This window comes from Crotalus tigris, unplaced genomic scaffold, assembly GCF_016545835.1.
Source record: "Crotalus tigris isolate CLP2741 ecotype Arizona unplaced genomic scaffold, ASM1654583v1 scf7180000023617.9722795, whole genome shotgun sequence".
NCBI classification, from domain to species: domain Eukaryota; kingdom Metazoa; phylum Chordata; class Lepidosauria; order Squamata; family Viperidae; genus Crotalus; species Crotalus tigris.
In genome coordinates this window covers 5,573,576-5,594,372 of record NW_024100081.1, presented here as the reverse complement: position 1 = coordinate 5,594,372, position 20,797 = coordinate 5,573,576, and the positions used below count along the sequence as shown (strand labels likewise).

The 20,797-nt window shown below is 37.3% G+C and overlaps 1 protein-coding gene across 1 annotated transcript in view; it reads right to left on the bottom strand.

Annotated features, from left to right (window-relative positions):
- The window catches only part of AGBL4 (ATP/GTP binding protein like 4), an 891,909-nt gene that overhangs the window by 751,299 nt on the left and 119,813 nt on the right, over positions 1-20,797 (bottom strand). Inside the window, exon 4 of the mRNA XM_039319949.1 lies at positions 3,638-3,732. Within this exon, the coding sequence (XP_039175883.1) occupies positions 3,638-3,732 (95 nt within the window). The remainder of the gene's footprint in view (positions 1-3,637; positions 3,733-20,797) is intronic.

The following is a 20,797-nucleotide window of genomic DNA, read 5'->3' as shown; positions in this document are numbered from 1 at the left end:
AACAGAATACCTGGGATGCAAAATCAACAAAGAAGAAAAACAAACAAACAGTGCACCAGAAAAATGGAAGGTTAGACTAGAAAATAAGATCAGCAAGTTAAGATCACATGCAAGCAAGCTAGAACAGATGAAAGAAAAGAAGCTGAAGAACAAGAAGACCAAAGAATACCTAATCAAGAAATACCACTTAGAAACAAGGAAGATCAAGGAAGCACTGGAAATAATAAAGCAACAAATAACAGCTATAGCCAGGAAAATCAGTAGATATGAAGCTCGAATTGCAAACTATAGGCAGAACCTCCAATTTCAATCCAATCAGAAACGTTTCTACCAATCCATCAATGGAGAAACTGCAAGGAATCAGTCAGTACCTGACAAGGAAGAAACAGTGCAGTTCTGGAAGCAGATATGGGATAACCCAAAGAAATACAACAAGGATGCGGCTTGGTTAAAAGAGGTGGATGCAAATAAAACAGAAGTTGAAATGAAAGAACTAGTAATAACAACAAAAATGGTAGAAAAAAGAGCAAAGAAAATCAAAAATTGGTCAGCACCAGGTGAAGATGAACTGCATGGGTTTTGGTTGAAACATCTAACTGTTATACACCCACTCATTGCCAAGCAGTTCAACAATATACTACAAGGAGGAGAAATTGAAAAGTGGCTAACAACTGGGAAAACCTACCTAATAATGAAAAATCCAGCAAAAGGGGCAACACCAGGTAACTACAGGCCAATTACCTGCTTACCAACAACTTTCAAATTACTAACTGGTGTGGTAGCTGATGCAGTACAACAGCATCTAGTTGAAAACAATCTCTTTCCACCTGAGCAGAAAGGAAACCGCCCCAATAGCAGAGGAACAAAAGATCAACTCCTAATAGACAAAATGATCTTGGAAAACTGCAAGAGAAGGAAGACCAACCTGAATGTGGCATGGATTGACTACAAAAAGGCATTTGACTCTCTGCCACATGATTGGATAATAAAGTGCCTAGAAATAACAGGAGTCAGTAGAAACATCAGAAAATTTGTGCAAAGATCGATGGCACAATGGAAGACACAGTTGCAGATCAATGGTGAGAGGCTGGGAGAGGTTAATATCAAGAGAGGAATATTTCAAGGAGATTCATTATCACCATTACTATTTGTTATTGCACTGTTTCCTCTGTCAACAATACTGAATAACTCAGGACATGGCTATCAAACATCAAAAACATCTGCCAGACTATCCCACCTCCTTTACATGGATGATCTGAAGCTGTATGGAAAAACATCATCTGAAATAGAATCGCTGCTCAACACTGTCCGTATATATAGCCAAGATATTGTAATGGAGTTTGGCTTGGACAAATGTGCCACACTTACTATCAAACAAGGAAAAATAGTGAAAACTGAAGGAATCAAGATGCCCCACGAAAATAACATTAAGAGTCTGGATGAGGAAGAGTACTACAAATACTTGGGTATCCTTCAAGCTGACAACATCAAGCACACTGAAGTCAAGAAAAAGATTAGAGGTGAATACATCAAGAGAGTGAAGAAGATCTTAAAGTCCAAACTCAATGGAGGAAATACCATAAAGGCAATCAACACCTGGGCAATCCCAGTCATTAGGTACACAGCTGGAATAGTGGACTGGACTCAAGCAGAACTAAAAGCAATGGATAGGCAGACCAGAAAAATAATGACAATGAATCATGCCCTTCATCCACGCAGTGACATTGATAGACTTTATCTACCAAGGCAAATAGGTGGGCGTGGAATGCTACAAGTACATCAGATGGTTGAAGAAGAAAAAATGGCTTTGGAAGAATATCTGAAGAACAATGATGAAGATGCACTGAAATTAGTATATCAGGAAGGCTTACTAACTACTGGAGAGACCAAACTGGCCTACAAGAAAGACCAAATGAAGAACAGAATAGAGGCATGGGAAGACAAAGCACTACATGGCCAATACATGAAAAAAATAGCTGGGAAAGCAGATAATAATAAAACCTGGCAATGGCTAAGAGCAGGAAAATTGAAGAAAGAGACCGAGGGACTAATTCTGGCTGCACAAGACCAAGCCTTAAGGACAAATGCATACAAAGTCAAAATTGAGAAGACAGCAACAGACAGTAAGTGCCGCCTATGCAAAGAAGCTGAAGAAACAGTGGACCACTTGGTAAGCTGTTGCAAGAAGATTGCACAAACTGATTACAAGCAGCGGCATGACAAAGTAGCAACAATGGTGCATTGGAAGATCTGCAAAAAATATCATTTGCCTGTAAGCAAAAACTGGTGGGATCATAAAATAGAGAAAGTCATAGAAAATGATAAAATTAAACTGCTCTGGGACTTCAGAATTCAAACAGACAAGCACCTGCAACATAACACCCCAGACTTAACAATTGTCGATAAGAAAGACAAAAAAGTCTGGATAGTGGACGTGGCAGTGCCTGGAGACAGCAGAATAGAAGAGAAAGAACTGGAGAAGATAACAAAATACAAAGACCTACAAATAGAAATAGAAAGACTGTGGCAAAAGCAAGCAAGGGTAGTACCAATAGTCATAGGCTCCTTGGGTGCAATCCCAAAACAACTGGAGCACCACTTGAACACAATTGGCATTGACAAATTCGCTATTAGTCAATTGCAAAAGGCGGCCTTATTAGGAACTGCTTCCATCCTGCGACGATATCTGTAATACCATCAAACATCCACATCTGCCTATCCCAGGTCCTGGGTAAGGACTCGATAGGTAGACAAAATGCCAAATCCAGTCTGAACATCTGGCTGACTGTGCGATGATCGGTAATAGTAATAATAATGTTGGAAGGGACCTTGGAGGTCATCTAGTCCAATCCCCGGCTCAGGTAGGAAGCCCTCTACCATTTCGGACAAATGGCTGTCCAGTCTCTTCTTAAAAATTTCCAGTGTTGGAGCATTTACTGCTTCTGGAGGCAAGGAGTTCCACTGGTTAATTGTTCTAACTGTCAGGAATTTTCTCGTTACTTCTAGGTTGCTTTTCTCCTTGATTAGTTTCCACCCGTTGCTTCTTGTCCTGCCTTCAGGCGCTTTGGAGAATAGCTTGACTCCCTCTTCTTTGTGGCAGTCCCTGAGATATTGGAATACTGCTATCATGTCCCCCCCTTGTCCTTCTCTTAGTTAAACTAGACATACCCAATTCCAGCAATCGTTCCTTATATGTTTTAGCCTCCAGTCCCCTAATCATCTTTGTTGCTCTTCTCTGTACTCTTTCTAGAGTCTCAACATCTTTTTTACATTTCATTGACCAAAACTGGATGCAGTATTCCAAGTGTGGCCTTACCACGGCATTGTAAAGTGATATTAATACTTCACATGATCTTGATTCTATCCCTCTGTTAATGCAGCCTAGTACTGTGTTGGCCTTTTTGGCCGCTGCATCACACTGCTGGCTCATATTTACGTGATTGTCTACTAGGACTCTGAGGTTAGTGAACCATGCTATCAGAACAAATGCTGCTTTAGAAGGAAAACAGTGAAGTACATATAAAGAGAATAAAGATGACTAGATCTTAATGAACCCCATAAAGAAAAAGGAATGATTCCAAAATATCATAGCCAAAGGTTGCTCCATAAAGACAATATTCATTGAGTGTTAACTTACCATTTAGGCCTGCTTGTGGACTTTACCATCGGAGCCATTCCATCTCGATAGAGGCTCTTTGTTTTACTGAAGTTGACAATATTGAAAATTACCCTCTGAAAGACACAATATAAGAAGAGAATCTCAGCTATATTGTAAATGTATATATATACATTCACACAGGTTTCTAACGTTAAATCTTTATAATTGAATGGTGCATAGCTTAAAACACAGACAATAAAGAAACCATTTACAAAATCTCTCCAGGCCTGTGCATTTAACATTTCCAGCATTCTTCTTAGAGTACTTTTTATATTGTATCTAAACTGTCTGCCCAAGGACTGAAAAACATTTTGTAGTTAAGTGAGCAATTACTTAAGATGACAATGGTTCCACGTAGGAATCTTTCAAACTGCCTAGGATTGTTAGAAAATTTTGCTGTGGTCTGCATTTGACAGTTGCTGTTTGCATTCCACTAGTAATCATTCCAGTGGGACACAGAAAGGAGTAGAAAATGAAGGAGAAGAGGATGATGAGCAAAACTACAAAAATAGAACATATATTACTACTAAACCTCTTGTGAATTTTTCACCAGAAACAAGATATATTAAAAAAAACTCATGGGAGCATGTTTTGAATCTACCACATAATGAAAACACCAGGTGGATGGGCCCAGTGCTTTCTTTCTAATAAGGCCCCACAGACTATGACAAAAACAGCATAATGTTCTGATTCAAAACATGCATAATTATGCAATTACTGAATACATGAAATAAATTAAGAACTACTAACACATTTGAGTAAGTAATCATTTGGAGAAAGTTTATTAATACGAAATAAACAAATTCATATTGTCTAATAACAACTGCTAAATCAGAGATATAACTATGCATGTTAAATTAATGATAAACAAATCTTAGTAACTGGGTGAGATAATGCAGGCAGTTGAATGGAATATGTAAAAATTGGCTAAGATGATGTCTTGGCTTATTTTGCATAGTAGGGAGACAATGTTGATTCTAGTGATTTTTCAGTGATTTCCAAACAGCACTTCCATTCATGAGATGGTTAATTTGTATCTAACAAATTATCTGGAGGAGAAAGGAATGTTATTTCTAATTATGGATTTTTGTGTGTGAGAATTTTACCCCTTTTCTGATCAAACTAGATTTCAGAATAGCAGAGTATTATTTTTACATAATATAATATAAATATTTTAAATAATAAATATAAAAATTTTAAATATTTTTTCATATTATATAAGTATTGTGTATTTTACATCCTCCAAAACAGCAATATGGCAATTATGATGTTTATAATCAAAAATAAAATTGAATTTATTCCAAACTGAAGAGAAGAAGAGCCCCTGGGAGGAAGACTACTGTTTTAATTTGGCTTATGTTTGTAAATGCACCTTTAGTAACAGCAAAGGGGTTAGTTAAACTTCATGTTTTTCCTCAGTAAATTGGACAGGAGGACAGGCTTTTCAACCAGTGACTTTAGTGCTTGGATACAATTATGCATGTTTAGAAACAAATATGAGAAAGTTTCTAATTCTGCTAAATGTAAAGTGACTAACAAAAAACAACTGGCAGAGACTGAAAATAGTCCCATCTCAATCAAACGTTCCTTCTCTTCTACTAATAATTTGGGTAAATGTAATCAACTAGATAAAGCAGAGTATATGTATTTAAAACTGTATAATGCAACATTTTCATCACTTTCATAGTGCAGTTAGCAAAATGCTGCAGTCCCTTCGATAAGCTATGCGCCACTGAAATTCTTTTATAAAAGTGATTAACTTTATCAAACTATGCCACAGGATTAATGGAGCACAGAAACCTGAGGCACTAAAATATTAAACTATGGAATATTCTCAGTGTTGAAATCTGCTATGTAGCCCATCCAGTGAAGTGTATAAAATTTAATAACTTCAGTACATACCTTAACCAGAAAGCTAAGTAGCCTGCTCACTTCATCTCTGGAAGTGAAATAGTGCCATACAATGTTGTGATACAGTAAGCAAACATTTGCTGAACAGGTAAAGAAACTTGCTGGTATATATCTGTGTGCATATACATATGTATATACTGTTAATGTTTTTTTAAGATCGCTACTGGCTTTGTTGAAGTTTTGTTCTAGGGCAGAACTTCCTTGCCACCATGGCTGCTTCCCAAGTGCAAGAATAAACAGAATAACAGAATAACAGAATTGGAAGGGACCTTGGAGGTCTTCTAATCCAACCCCCTGCTCAGGAAGGAAAACCCTATAACATTTCAGAAAAATGGCTGTTCAATCTCTTCTTTAAAACTTCCAGTGTTTTGAGTATTCACAACTTCTGGAGGCAAGTTGTTCCACTGACTAATTGTTCTAACTGTTAGGACATTTCTCCTTAGTTCTAGGTTGCTTCTCTCTTTGATTAGTTTCAATCTATTGCTTCTTGTCCTGCCTTCAGGTAATTTGGAGAATAGCTTGACTCCCTCTTCTATGTAGTAGCCCCTGAGATATTGGAACACAGCTATCATGTCCCCCCTTGTCCTTCTCTTTATTAACTAGACATACCCAATTCCAGCAACCGTTTCTTATATGTTTTAGCCTCCAGTCCCCTAATCATCTTTGTTGCTCTTCTCTGTACTCTTTCTAGAGTCTCAACATCTTTTTTACATTTCATTGACCAAAACTGGATGCAGTATTCCCAGTGTGGTCTTACCAAGACATTATAAAGTGGTATTAACACTTCACATGATCTTGATTCTATCCCTCTGTTAATGCAGCCTAGCACTGTGTTGGCTTTTTTGGCAGCTGCAGCACACTGCTGGCTCATATTTAAATGATTGTCCACTAGGACAGTGTTTCCCAAACTTGACAATTTTAAGGCATGTGGACTTCAACTCCCAGAATTCCACAGCCAGCATTGCTGGCTGTGGAATTCTGGGAGTTGAAGTCCTCATACCTTAAAATTGTCAAGTTTGGGAAACACTGCACTAGGACTCCAAGATCCCTCTCACAGTTGCTACTATTGAGCAAGGTATCACCTATACTATGCCTGTGCATCTGGTTTTTCTTGCCTAAATGTAGAAACTTTTTTCACCATTAAATTTCATTTTGTCAGATAGAGTCCAATGTTCAAGTCTGTCACAATCCTTCTGTATCTTAAGCCTATCTTCTGAGTGTTGGCTATTCCTGCCAGCTTGGCGTCATCTGCAGATTTGAGGAGTTCCCCATTTATCCCCTCATCCAAATAACTGATGAAGATGTTGAAAAGTACTGCCCATCATTCTTCTTCTATCACCAGCCCATTGCTGATACACCGCAAAACAGTGTTCGCCAACTTTCATTCAAAATTGGTGTTCTCCAACCCAAGAACATCATCAAAGGCTCATCAAAGTGGATAATCTCCAGCATTTCATTGTATTCTAGAAGTAACCTAATTCACACTGGTTGTACTGCCTGTGAAACTCCACTCATTCCAGCAAATACCATATGATATAATATAATATAATATAATATAATATAATATAATATAATATAATATAATATAATTAATATAATACAATACAATACAATATAATATAATATTGAAGCTGCTAATTTAAATAGTTTTTTGTTTTACATTTTATTCAAATTGTAATTTTATGTGTATTGTAAACTAGGGGTCCCCAACCCCTGGGCCATGGCTCACTACTATTTGAAACTGGGTCATGTGAGTGATGGGCAAGCGTACTTGTGCACGAAACTCCACTTGGGCGAGCGGCAGGCCCTTGCGCTCACATGTGAAGCTCCACTTGCACAGGCGGAGGGTGCTTGAGTGAAGGGTGCTTGTGCTTGCATGTGAAACTCCACACACACAAGTGGAGAGCACTCACACATGAAGCTTCATTCACGCAAGTGGAGGGTGCACACACTTGCTACTTGCACCAATGGAGATGCGTGCATGTGTGCGCATGCCTCTCACATGCCTCCCTGCGCCGTGTGGACTGCCAAGCTGGAAAGGTTGGGAACCGCTGTTGTAAACCACCAAGAGAGAACTGGCTGTTGAGTGTTTTAATATTTTAAATGAATAAATAAATAAAATAACTCATCTGAACTGAGTAACAGCTCATTATAAGCCAGTCTGGAATTTCAAAAATTGGCTTAAGCAATAAGACAGAAGCAATATGGGAGATAAGCAGCTTGCTAATTGTTGTGGGTATGAAATGATTCAGGTTATTCTATGATACCAATCATAGAATACTTATTCAATTCATCTTATATTAAGCATAAGATTTCTTTTGACTACTGATATCTACTCAATAGTCCAAAAACGGTTATATTAGCCATACAATGAAATTTCTCCAATATTCCTTAATTCCAACCATTTTTTTCAGTTTAAATCTTCCAAATAATCCTTATTTCCATTCAGTGACAGCCATCTGATCAGTTAGTACAAAGTTATTTCAATACATATATCAATTCAGGCCCCAAAAGCAAGAGGTGTTATGATTTATTTATTCTATAAATTGAAATACTATATCTTGTATTTGTAAGAATGCTGCCTTCTTCATTCTACCCACTGAACTCAGTTATAGAACTTTACTACACACTGAACCTTTTAAATTGGGGACTGTCTGGAAAAAAAACCACCCATAGTTTATGGTTGAAACAATGTAATCACAAAGAAAGGCTTTCTATAGTTAGTTTAATCTTGATAAACTTGGTGCATTGCTACCTGAGGAATAGTAGCTAATAACACTCTTCTTCAGTCACTGTGCATAGTAGATTATTTGGCCAGATTATTTTGACACAGGTGGTAGAACATCCCAAATCCTGCTCTCTCTCATAGTAATTGTCTTAAATGGAGCAATTTATAAAATGCTGCTTCAAACCAGTTAAACAAGCATTGTTCCTGGAAATTGCTCCTGAAATTAGGGGCTTTGTAGATATAGTTAAGGCTCAGCTCCAGTTCATCAACAGTTCTTAGAATATTCCATTCAAAGGAGAGGGTTTATTTGTGAATAATCTCTTCCCAGAAAAAGTTTTTTTTCCCCAGTAGTTACTTGCTCACTTCATTAATGAATGGCATGTCTTTTATTGCCTTTGATCTTTAAAATTGGGATAGGAAGAGTCCTTGCATTCTAAAAGATTAGTCCAACAATATCTCCCTTGAGGGACCAAGAACTCCATATTCAACTGCATCTCAGGAAGATTCAGAAATTTTTCTGAATAGTTTGAGAATCCGGCACAGGAAAAAAGTTATCAAGAATGTATTTTTTCTCATTTGACATGATTCAGTTTGAATTTGAGGATGGCAGGTGAAACAAATGACTGGGTATATGTGTGATCCACATATTGAAGTAGCTGTTATTTTCTCTATTAAATGTTCGAGTGGATGAAGAAAAAGATGCTATTTGTAGGCTTTTTAAAATGTCATGTCTCAGGAAATAGAGAAAGAAAGAGAACATGGTAAAGAAATGAATGACTTCCAACACTGTTTAGATGAGCACCTCTCATAATTTACCAAAACTTACTTAACTACACGTTTGTAAAGCATAAAAGTGACAAAAAAAAACCCAAGAAAAGTCAAGTGACTCTCACCTAGAATTATCTTATATTTTTATCTGAATTCAGCTTCTAAACAAACTCATATTTGGTATTACGTCTCTCTAAGCTGACAACAATTACCACAATCAGCAGCACTTATCAAAGATATTTTTGCAGTATCAAAACTAGTTTGGCGATAAGCCAGGTGTGCTTGTTTCTATGCATATCTGCATATTTTACACGTAAACACACCTATTTAAGCTTTGTTTGGTGATGAAATGGAGCTGCAGGTACCTACTAACTCTAACTGGTTAACTCAACATCCTACATTTCTTCAATTAATAACAGCAATACAATTCACTCCTTTCTCACAACAATATTTTTTGTTAATGTTGAGGAAAAAAGTCCAAAATGGGCTAAGTAATAATCCCCCATAATAAATCACACAAAGGTTTAAACAAATCATAGCCTGTCTGAACTATGCAAATTCCAAAGAAAGAAGTATTTCATATTATCAGGTATCAAATTAAAATTACTGAAGAAGATATGTGTTAATCTTTTGCATACTTTCCGGAATACGTACTGTAAGATGGGATGAGGTTTTGATTACCATCTGGAAGCCATATACAGGTAATCCTCAACTTACAACCAAAATTGAGTACAAAATTTCTGTTATTAAGTGAGACATGTGTTAAGTGAATTTTGCTCCATTTTACAACCTTTCTTGCCACAGCTGTTAAGTGAATCACTGCAATTGATAAAGTTAGTAAACTGGTTGTTAAGTGAATCTGGCTTCCCCATTGACTTTGCTTGTCAAAAGACTGCAAAAAGTGATCACATGACCTTGGGACACAGCAACGGTCATAAGTATGAACCAGTTACCAAATATCTGAATTTTGATCACATGATCATGGGGATGCTACAAAGGTGGTAACTGTGAAAAATGATCACGTCACTTTTTTCAGTGCCATTGTAACTTTGAATGGTCTGGTCACTAAATGAACTGCTGTAAGTTGAGCACTACCTATACTTTCTGTGATCAGAATTTTGTATAATTTATATTGCTATCTTGCATAAGCATGGACGAGAACTATAATTCAGTTGAGAAGCACAGGCATTATGTGCAGAAATTAAATAGTTCAGTATTTAGGATTTTCAGATATAGAACTTTAAAACTCCTGTCTGTAATCCTAAGAGACTCTTACCACTATGTGTACATCTACTAAACTAGATTGTCCAGTTATCTGGCTGAGTGGTCTCATTCACCAGAAATGCTAACTGTCACTGCTTATACTCTACTGACTATACAAAAACATTTCACATTTCTGAACTTTCTATTTAGAGCTTATAAAGTCCTTATGTTGATTATTTTTTTTAGTTTAAAAATACTGACTATATTTAAAATCTAATGTTTTCCCTTGGAATACATTATCATTTTTGAGTTTAAATATTTTCAGCATGTAGTAGTCTCCTATCTATTTACAAATATTAATGGCTCATTTACTATTAACGAAGGAAAATACTTTATCAATTGTGGAGGGAATTATAGGGGAGGACCCAGATTGTTGGGGGCAATGTAAATATATATATACATTGCTTACTGGTGTACACCGCTTAGAGAATGCTTGCACTTAAAGTGGTATATAAGTCTCATAAAATAAAATAAAAATAAAATATGTTACAGGAGCATCTGTGCCTTGTTATGTACAAGTTGCTAAAGCAATGCATAGCTACAAAACTCATTTAATAAAGCAATAGAAAAGTAAAATACACAGATTTCTCCATTATCTAAATTTCCTTTTAAATATGCTTTGAGAAAACAATTTGATAGATTTACTTCTAAGTCAATGAGGAATTACATTATAAGAAGAAAAAAATAGTATCAAAGATGTCAAAAGACTAAAATGAAGAACAATGGATATTTTTAAGCCATTACCCTTTTAATTTCTATAGATCAATTCACAATTCTACCAGATTTGCTTGAATAGTCAAATGAAAAGTAATATGTCTATTATATAGGTGGTTTTTTATGGCCCAAAAGTACTTCTGATGGCATCAGTCTAAGAACCATTATCATGCATGATGAACATGTGAAAAATAAAAAAGTATAAATACAACAAATTTTAAACATTAATATCCATATGAAACCAGAACTTTTTGCACTAGGACTTATGGACACCCAATTAGAAAGATCCCACAGAAGACTGATTTTATATATAGCAATGAGGCTATGATATGCAGAAAGATAGAAAATCTGGAAAGTAACCACAAAGGAGAAGTGGACTTTGAAGATGACAGAATTTGCAGAAATAGTAAAATATATTTATTTGATTAGGGACAAAACAGTAAGTACTTTTATAAAAGCTTGGAAACCTTTTATGGACTTTTTGTTGAAAATGGTAAAAAAATGAACAGGTGATTTCTGGAGTTGCTAATTAAAAGAGTTGATTGGGGAAGAAGATAAATATATGTGAAAAATAAGAAAAAAGTAAAAAAAAGTTATTGATCCATTAGTGGAAGAAATTAGCAAGAAAGTGACAAGCAACAGGGAGAAAGCAGAACTGCTTAACTCATTTTTTTCATCCGTCTTTGCATAAAGGGAATAAACAGTCCAACCTATCAAAAACTGTACTGTAAAAAACACAAGTTAAAATAGGCAAGAAAACAGTAAGTGAGCACCTATCTACTTAGATGAGTTCAAATCACCAGGACCAGATGGACTACACCCCAAGGTTCTGAAGGAACTAGCAGCTGTGATCTCAGAACCACTGACAGGTGTCAAACTTGCCACGTCACATGATGTGTCACGATATATCATGACTTTTTTCACATTGCCAGAGCTGGGATGGGCGTGGCCTCTGCATGATTTCTTCAAACCATTGTGATAGTCAATGAAATATAGGCTCATCATTACGACCAAGAAACAAATCGTCCAGCCATGACATATCATCGCAAAGCTTCATCTGCAGGGGAAAAAAAAACAAACCCAAGATTTGACAGGAAAACTCAGGGCTACACTTACGTTATTGATATGGATTTCCTTTATATGACACCATTGTCAACTTAGAGTGCTACACTGCAACATTCAAAGCTTTCAAACACTGATTAAGCAGAGTTCAAAAGCATAAGAAGGAAACGTTGTGGCAACCCGCTAGGCCTTATGACTCACAAGCCCCTCAAAAAGCAGTGGCAAAGTTGGATCTCATGGTTGTGCCCCTTTCAATATTTTTAGAGGGAAAATATTTTTGTATATTTTGATGATAACTGCACAATGCTTAATACAAAAAAACCTCCCCAGAATGTATAATTCTCTAATATATATTTTAGAGTGGCAACAGACATTGTGATATGTTACAAGCATACAGTAGTCATATTTTAAGTATAGCCATGCATTAAACTTCTGTTTCCACATAATTAGAGATAGTCTCTCTGTTTAGGCATCCATATTCTGCTCAATCAATATTACAGCTGCAGGTGGATAGCAACAGCTGGCTGCTTTAGAAGTTTACTTGCACAAATCTGCTGCTATCTTACATCCTCAAGAGGAAGCAGCTGGGACTGCTTTCATGCTTAATGATAAAATATTATTATGCAGGGAGAAGCAACACTATAAACTTTAATAAAAAATTGCCACTAATTCAAGTATTTAATGCTTCCTTGAAAACTGGGTACTCAGTAGGATCCTATTTTTCATGTAGGCATAGACAAGAATTTTTATTGTATGGAAGAGAGTTTCATTGCAATTTTTTTCTCAGTTATTCTGCTACTTGGTTAGATAAACACCTGGCTATAAAGTCAAAAGCCAAAATTATGGCAAACATTTAACACATTATTTCTAAATTTTTCTAACAATTCCATTTATGGTATATGCAGTGGCAGGATTCAAATACCTGAACAACCGGTTCTATTATGTGATGCAGGTCTGGGTCTCGGATGTCTAGAACGGACTTCCGGAAGTGGCATCATGCACTTCTGGTGGGCTGTTCTAGGCCTGGGAGGCCTCCTCCAGGCCTCCGAGGCCAAGAACGGACTTCCGGAAGCGGTATCCATGCACTTCCAGTGGGCTGTTCTAGGCCTGGGAGGCATCCAAGGCCTAGACTGGACTTCCAGAAGCCAGCCGGTTCTCCAAATTCAGGTAAATTTAGCTACCGGTTCTCCCGAACTGGTGCGAACCGGCTGAATCCCACCACTGAGTAGATGTCAGCGTAGAAAATTACTACAGAAGAACCCAAAGTATGTAGTACACACACACACACACACACAAACACAATCCTAATAATAATAATAGAGTTGGAAAGGACCTTAGAGGTCTTCTAGTCCAACCCCCCTGCTCAGGCAGGAAACCCTATACCAGGAGTGGGGAACCTTGGCTCTTTTATGACTTGTAGACTTCAACTCCCAGAATTCCTGAGCCAGTCATAAAAGAGCCAAGGTTCCCCACCCCTGCCCTATACCATTTAGCATAGTAAATTTGCTAAGGAATGTTTAGAATAAAATCGAATTCAAAAAAGCTATATAATACTTTGTATTCTTCATATATGGTATCTTATAATTATAATTATATTTATTATAATTCATAGGAGAAAATTTGTATTTTCATTCTTTATAGCGGCCTTTTTATAAAATCTCATTGATTTTTAATCAGTCAATAGTTTCCCTTTTGATTTTTTTTATTAATAAATCAATGTTGTCATGGCAAGAAGACAAAAGAGATGCATATAGTTTCCCTTTTGATTTTTTTATTAATAAATCAATGTTGTCATGGCAAGAAGTCAAAAGAGATGCATAAATCAAAGCAAGAAATCATAATTTAATAAGTCTAATTGGTTCAGTTTGTAACATGATGAATGCATAGTATATCATTTTCATGTCTAATGCCATATAGAACTGTTTGATCTACGAGTCTTGGAATTTACTCTTATTTTTAAACTCATCCCTATTCTTTGTGGTCCCAGAATAATTGGTGTTAACAGATCTGCTTTTACCATTGCTACTTCCCAGTCTTGTCTGTTACTATCAGCTGCAATTTACTTATTCACAATGTTAAAAACATGATTGCATTAGTGGACTAAAAAATACTATTGCAGTTGATGACAAAGTGCTGCTTAGTTCTCTCTTCTTTATATCTCTGCCTTTTAGCAACAAATTCTTTCCTTCATTCAGTCAAGTTAAGTAGCCTCAAATTTAATCTAAAATGCACAAAAAAAAAATATTCTAGAGATAAGTTTTGGGCTACAACAGCAATTTGGGGAAAAAAATGAAGGAGTGGGAGCAATTTCCAAATAACTGTTGGTTTCCCCATTGACTTTGCTTGTGGGAATCTGGCAGCGAATGCTGGAAAACCCAATCATGTGGTCATGGCTCATTGTGACATCATAATCACAAGCTGGGCACTGAGCACCAGATCACAATCATGAGGACACTGCAATAGTCAGAAATCCAAGGATAACTATAAGTTATCAGCTATTTGTTATAAGTTTATAGGTTTTATAAGTTTATAAGTTATCATTTCACTACTGTGATAACTTTGAACAGTTGCTGAAAAAGTGGCCATAGCCCAAGGACTGCTATATCTAGAAATATGGAAAGCATTCCAAGAGTAAACCATTTAAATCTTGAACCTCTATATCCCACATTCAAAATATATCAAGGGGAATCCAAGAGTTTTATTTTAGCCACAGAACAAAATAGTATGGTGTGTCATATTTGGAATCAAGCACACCTATTTTGAGCAATACTATTCTGAGGCTTCTATGCCTTATCTGCCTGATGGTAAATTCTGTTACAGAAGACATATGGGCCCTATCTCTGAGGGAATACTGTTAGAGGTGAACACAAGTCCTTAGTTATGGCTTCTCCTCTCTTAGCTATCAACAACACTCTTAAGTGTGAGGGCATTAACATGATCAAAAAGAGATGATAATCAATCACTCATGCCTATCCTCCGCAGGCCAAATACACACAAACACAAGAGAGAGCTGGTTGCAATAGGGAGCACACACACACACACACACAAGCAGGAAAGAAGTTCCCCAAATCAAACAAGTTTTCCTTCTAAGCTTACAAGTCCAACACAGCAAGCAAATAAGTAGGGATGTTGTTGTTTTTAACCGTAACTGCTTTTGATGATTACCTATCTTCAACTGCCTACAACTCTGATAGAGGTTGCTCTAATAAGTCTGGAGCAGGCTGCTCATTATAAGTCTACTCATTTGAATAAATTCAGTGCCTAAATAAATAACTTGATGAATGAACCTCTTTCTTCAGATCACCTTCTCCATGCTACACAGATAGCCCTCAACTTACTACAATTCATTTAGTGACCATTCAGAGTTACAATGGCACTGAAAAATGTGACTTATGACTGTTGTTCACAGTTACGACCTTTGCGGCATCCCCTTTATCATATGATCAAAATTCAGATGCTTGGCAACTGGTTCATATTTATGACCAATGCTGTGTCCCAAGGTCATGTCATCATCTTCCATGACCTTCTGACAGGTACAGTCAATGGGGAAGCCAGATTCACTTAACAGCTGTGTTACTAACTTACCAACTGCAGTGATTCACTTAACAACTGTGAAAAGAAAGGTTATAAAATGGGGCAAAACCTACTTAACAAATGTCTCACTTAACACAAATTTTAAGTTCAATTGGGTCGTAAGTCAAGGACTTACCGCACTTCCTTACTCTGCCATAGAAGGAAGATGGAGAGCTATTTTCCTTATCCTACCTCTAGAGCAGATGTGGCAAATTCACGACATCACGTGATGTTGCGTGATGTATCGGAGCTTTTCCCCACGGGCTGGCAGTTTGACACTCCTGCTCTAGAGCAATGTTTCTCAACCTCAGTGCTGGCTCTTGGCTGTGTTGAAGTTGAAGTTCATATACCTTGAAGTTTTTGAAATTGAGAAACACTGTTCTAGAGCACTGGTACCCACCTGCCCACTGGTGCCCACCTGCCTACTATTTACCACCTGGATATGGCCAATAGTGGGAAAGGAACGCCCTCTTTCCTTACTATATTCCCCAGTTTAGCTAAATCAGCTATGGAGGTTGCACACTCCATACAACATGTGTGGTATAGATGGAGGCAGTGGTGGTAGGCAAGGAATCCAAAGTCCAGGTACAATAAAGAACGACTTGTCAATTCATGCCATTATCTACCAGTCCAGAAAGTAAAGCACTGTTTATTAAAAATATTCTTTGCTTTGAGGAGCAAAGTTAGTCTTTATATGTAGATTGGAAAAGTACATAAAGCTAGTACATTCAGAGCTGTGCATGTTCATTGCTGTTTTTCATGCATAAATATTAATTTAAAGAATACAAATACAAGATTGATTTGGATTAATTTTTTAAGTGTTTATATGTCATCTGTACATGAATCTGGGTCCTGGAGAAGAAGAGGTAAGCTTCAATCTATATTTCAAACTGAAGTAAGCCTTCAATTTCAAAAGACATTCTTCCCCCCATTCAGGAATTGTCCCTATAAGGGACAATTTAATTTGAAAAGTTCTAGCAAGCAGCGCTTAAAATAAAATATGGTTTACATTTTATCTACAGCTCTAGTTCCATCCTGACATTTAAAAGATTATTTCTTTTCACGCTATTTAACCTACCTTTCTAGCTGTTGACAAAAACATTAATGTTCAAATTCCTTGCTGTATCTCAATAAGCCTTAGTCAAAATTTTACTAATTTATTTCTATTGCATAATTACAATTTCTCTATTCGTTTTTGGTTGAATTCTTTACCTAGAAAGTACTAATGAAAAGGCTAAAACTTGAAATGAATATTATCTACTCACGAAAGTAATCTTACATTATTAATAATTTGACCACATTCCAACTTTTCAAAGAGCAGTTAAGAGGAAAAGAATGATTTTGGTCTTTACCTCTCCAAGCTAGAGGGTTTTCTAAAATTGCTTCCCTACTCTTAAATTAATTTTCATTTCACAAATTCAACCTGCTTAGAGGATCAGAGAAAATGCAGCATTTACTAAGTAGCAGCATGCATAGCAGCTCCAATCTCCTTTCACAGGAAAGGGAGATCTAGCTTTGCATCTGGATTACATATATCTTCATCATGCTATTCCCTTTCAGAATAAGCCACCAAAGGCATTACATAGGGATGGCTGTATATCTTAGCTCTTCAGACACTTAATATCATTATTCTAAAATAGACTTCATTGGTAGAAGGCTCAAGGATACAATTCAGCAAGATTATGCTCTATTTTGGGGACAAGAATGAAATAATGTATAAACATGTTTGTCCATTGCAATACACAGAAACTGAAGCCCTTTCTGTATACTCCTGGGTTGAAATTCTAGGGTTTTGTCCTCCTACCATTCTAAGTCAATTGATGATCACTGTCCTGATGGGTTTATAATTAAAAAAAAGACTCTATTTAGGTTTTTTTTTCTTTTAATGAAGATTAAGAATCTAGTCTCAAAGCCTCAAAAAGTAAGAAACATACTTCACAGATGTTAATTATTTGTGCCTAGAGCTGCTCTGAGAATCTGTCAGTTTTTCCTCTTTATTAATGCAACATACAATGTACTTTTCAATTATGAAGATTGTTAGGATAAAAGAGTTTTTCTCCTTTTTTCAACAATAATAAATATAAGCCAAACTAAAACTAAAACTCTGAAAGTATAAAAACCATGTTTGTCAATAATATTTTAGAAACGTACTTGGAATCTAAGTGAAAGCCAGTGCAGCACACACAGCCGTAGGAAATAGAATTAGTAATAACACTTAGACTTATATACCGCTTCACAACGTCTCTAAGCAGTTTACAGAGCAGCATATTGCCCCCAACAATCTGGGCCCTCATTTTACCGACCTCAGAAGGATGGAAGGCTGAGTCAACCTTGATCTGGTGAGACTTGAACTGCCAAACTGCTGGCAGCCAGGAGTCAGCAGAAGTAGCCTGCAGTACTGCATTCTAACCACTGCGCCACCAGGGCGCATCCATTTAGAGTTAATGATGGAAAATCACTAGATCTGTGAGGAAGGGATCCTAAAACCCACAGCCACTTAGTCTTCTCAAGGTTCAGACAAAACTTTCATGCCCAGTGCACTGGAGAGCACTTCAAATCTTCATTTGGATGGCCCAGAGCAGTGATAATACATACTTGCATGCTGACAGACAACATTGCCAGAAGAGAGCTGAGTCCTATAGTAGCCCACAGAGCCAGTGCCTAGGGCTGGATCTCTCTCCCTGGCACAAAATAGGAGAACCATTAAAGAATGCCTCTCACTCCCATCTCCCTTAACCAGCTTAGAAGGATATCATAATCAGTGGCAACAAAAAACAGTAAGATCAAAGAGGGCCAGGGTAGATACACATGACCAGAAAAGGTTATCTATAAGTATAATAAATATCATCTCAGTGATATATCCCAATCTGAAATATGCTTCCTCCAGAACTGTTTGGAATTGCGGGCTTATCACCCTCTCAACAGCCACACCCCAAAAGGGAAGAATGGAGGCTGGACAAACATTCTCAAGAAGGAGTGAACCACCATCTATTTAAAAACAGGTGGATCCACTCATTCCTGCAGTGGGCATTTACGACTGCTTGCACCCACCCATGTGTCACTTTCCAAAAGGCCATAACCAATTAGGAGAGAAACAGATATTATACAAAGGTGCCACTGCCCATTGTCCATGTCCATTTTTTCAGGAATACCCAGATCAAACTCCACCCCAATCACCTCCACTACCAACACAGTTGGATTTTAACTCTGAGAAGATATGAGTAACTTTATCTATCAGATATTTGGAGTAATTCTCCCAACAATTCTGCAAGGGATCAAGTCACCCCAGAAAGGATCAAGTCACCCAAAAAAAGATTAACGAGTGATTATCTGCAGATACAATAAGGGCAGAAAAATAGACACCACCCTTATCACTGTTCAGGTAGATTGTTATCTGTGTTCAGTTGACTTACTCTTTGTTTTCCTGCTTCTAGGCATCTCTTGTGCTGTTTAACCTGTTGGTCTCCTCTGTAAACCAAGGGGCTTTTGGAATCCATGCCCACAGAAAGTCTACACAGACCAATGAGATCTAAGGCTGTGGTTACCTATTCATTTAAGCAGCAACTAAGGCTTCAGTCAAACTCAGTAACTGAATTATACAAATAGGGTTTTACATAAGGTTGTCTTTGGAGTCTCCAGAGTCTTCTGAATGATAATGGCCACACTGTACCGTTACCCTGAAGTTTTAGTTGATATCGTACCTGAAATTCAGCTGGGCACATTTCTGACAGAGGAATCTTCCCACATACACCAAACCAGATCCAAGTTATGCATGCCAAGTCAGTCTCTTACTTCATGGATGAGGGAGGCCTGATTACAGACTGACCAGGTGGCAACAGGTAAAGCCCAGAGCCACTGAAACTGAAATCACCGAGCCTCAGGACTGATCATAGGGATGGAACATGGCATCTACAGAAGACACCAAGGCCACCTTCCCCAAAAGTGGCCCCCTCTCTCTCTTATCTCCTCATGCCTGTCACTACCATGTAGCTCCTGCCTGCTACTCCCTTACAAAACCCATCACCCTACCTTTCTTCTCGCTCCAAGTCAAAGAACCTCATCCCACAATATAAAATATGAGATGCAATCTGAGATGGTGGGGATGTGTTGTACAGCCACCAGTGGTCAGATCCAACTCAGTACCTCACTCTCAATCCATTTCAATCAATGGTGGGATTCAGCCAGTTCGTACCGGTTCAGTAGAACCGGTAGCTAATTTTTTGTTGACTTCAGCAAACTGAATGACGCCCTCGCCCTTTTTTGCAAGGTCCAGAATGGACTGCTGGAAGTGCATGGACAATGCTTCTAGAAGTCTGTTCTGAGCCGGGGAGGACTTCCACTGATTTTAATTCAATGTAACTGCAAAGGCATCTTACGATACCATGCTATGCTTGGTATACAGCAATTAGTAGAATAACTAACTGAACTATTATTTTTAACAGTCTGAGTACATATTTTAGTTTTTTTAGAAAGAAATCCAAATGCATCAATTTCAATACTGAACTGACTGAGCAAACACTAATATTCACACACTCCTAAAGAACACTACATTGCATAGGTATTTCTACTGTAATGAAGAACAAAACCAATTCAGTTGTCGTTGCTTTTTCACCCCTTGGGATGACCTTTCACAATAAGAATTGTCAGTGCCTTATTTATAATGGCAGATCTCAAGTCTGATTCTGGCAGGTTTTGATCACTTTATGGCCCAAAAGCTTTCGAATACAGAAGAATCTGATGCCTATTTGGCGTCCTGTTCTGTGTTTAAACCTCAAAAGCAACTTGCAGTCCCAGAAGCGAATTGCTGAGGTGGTGTAAACAAAATACAAATGTCACAAAATGATGAATATCTCATACAAAATATCTTTGTCAAAAAGATGACATCTCAGCATTCCCTGAAAGATATCTGTAAGAGATTCATGCTCTGAAAATAACATTTTGATTTACAAAGCAGAAAACAAACAAGTAAGAAATATCAATAATTCAGATTATTTGTTCGTGAAACACACAAAGATGCACAAAAAGAATCAAATATTAATTATTTATATATACTCATTGTGCTGTGACAGTGGCAGTTTTGAAGCATTCTCCTGGGCCGCATTAGCATATGCGATAGAAGA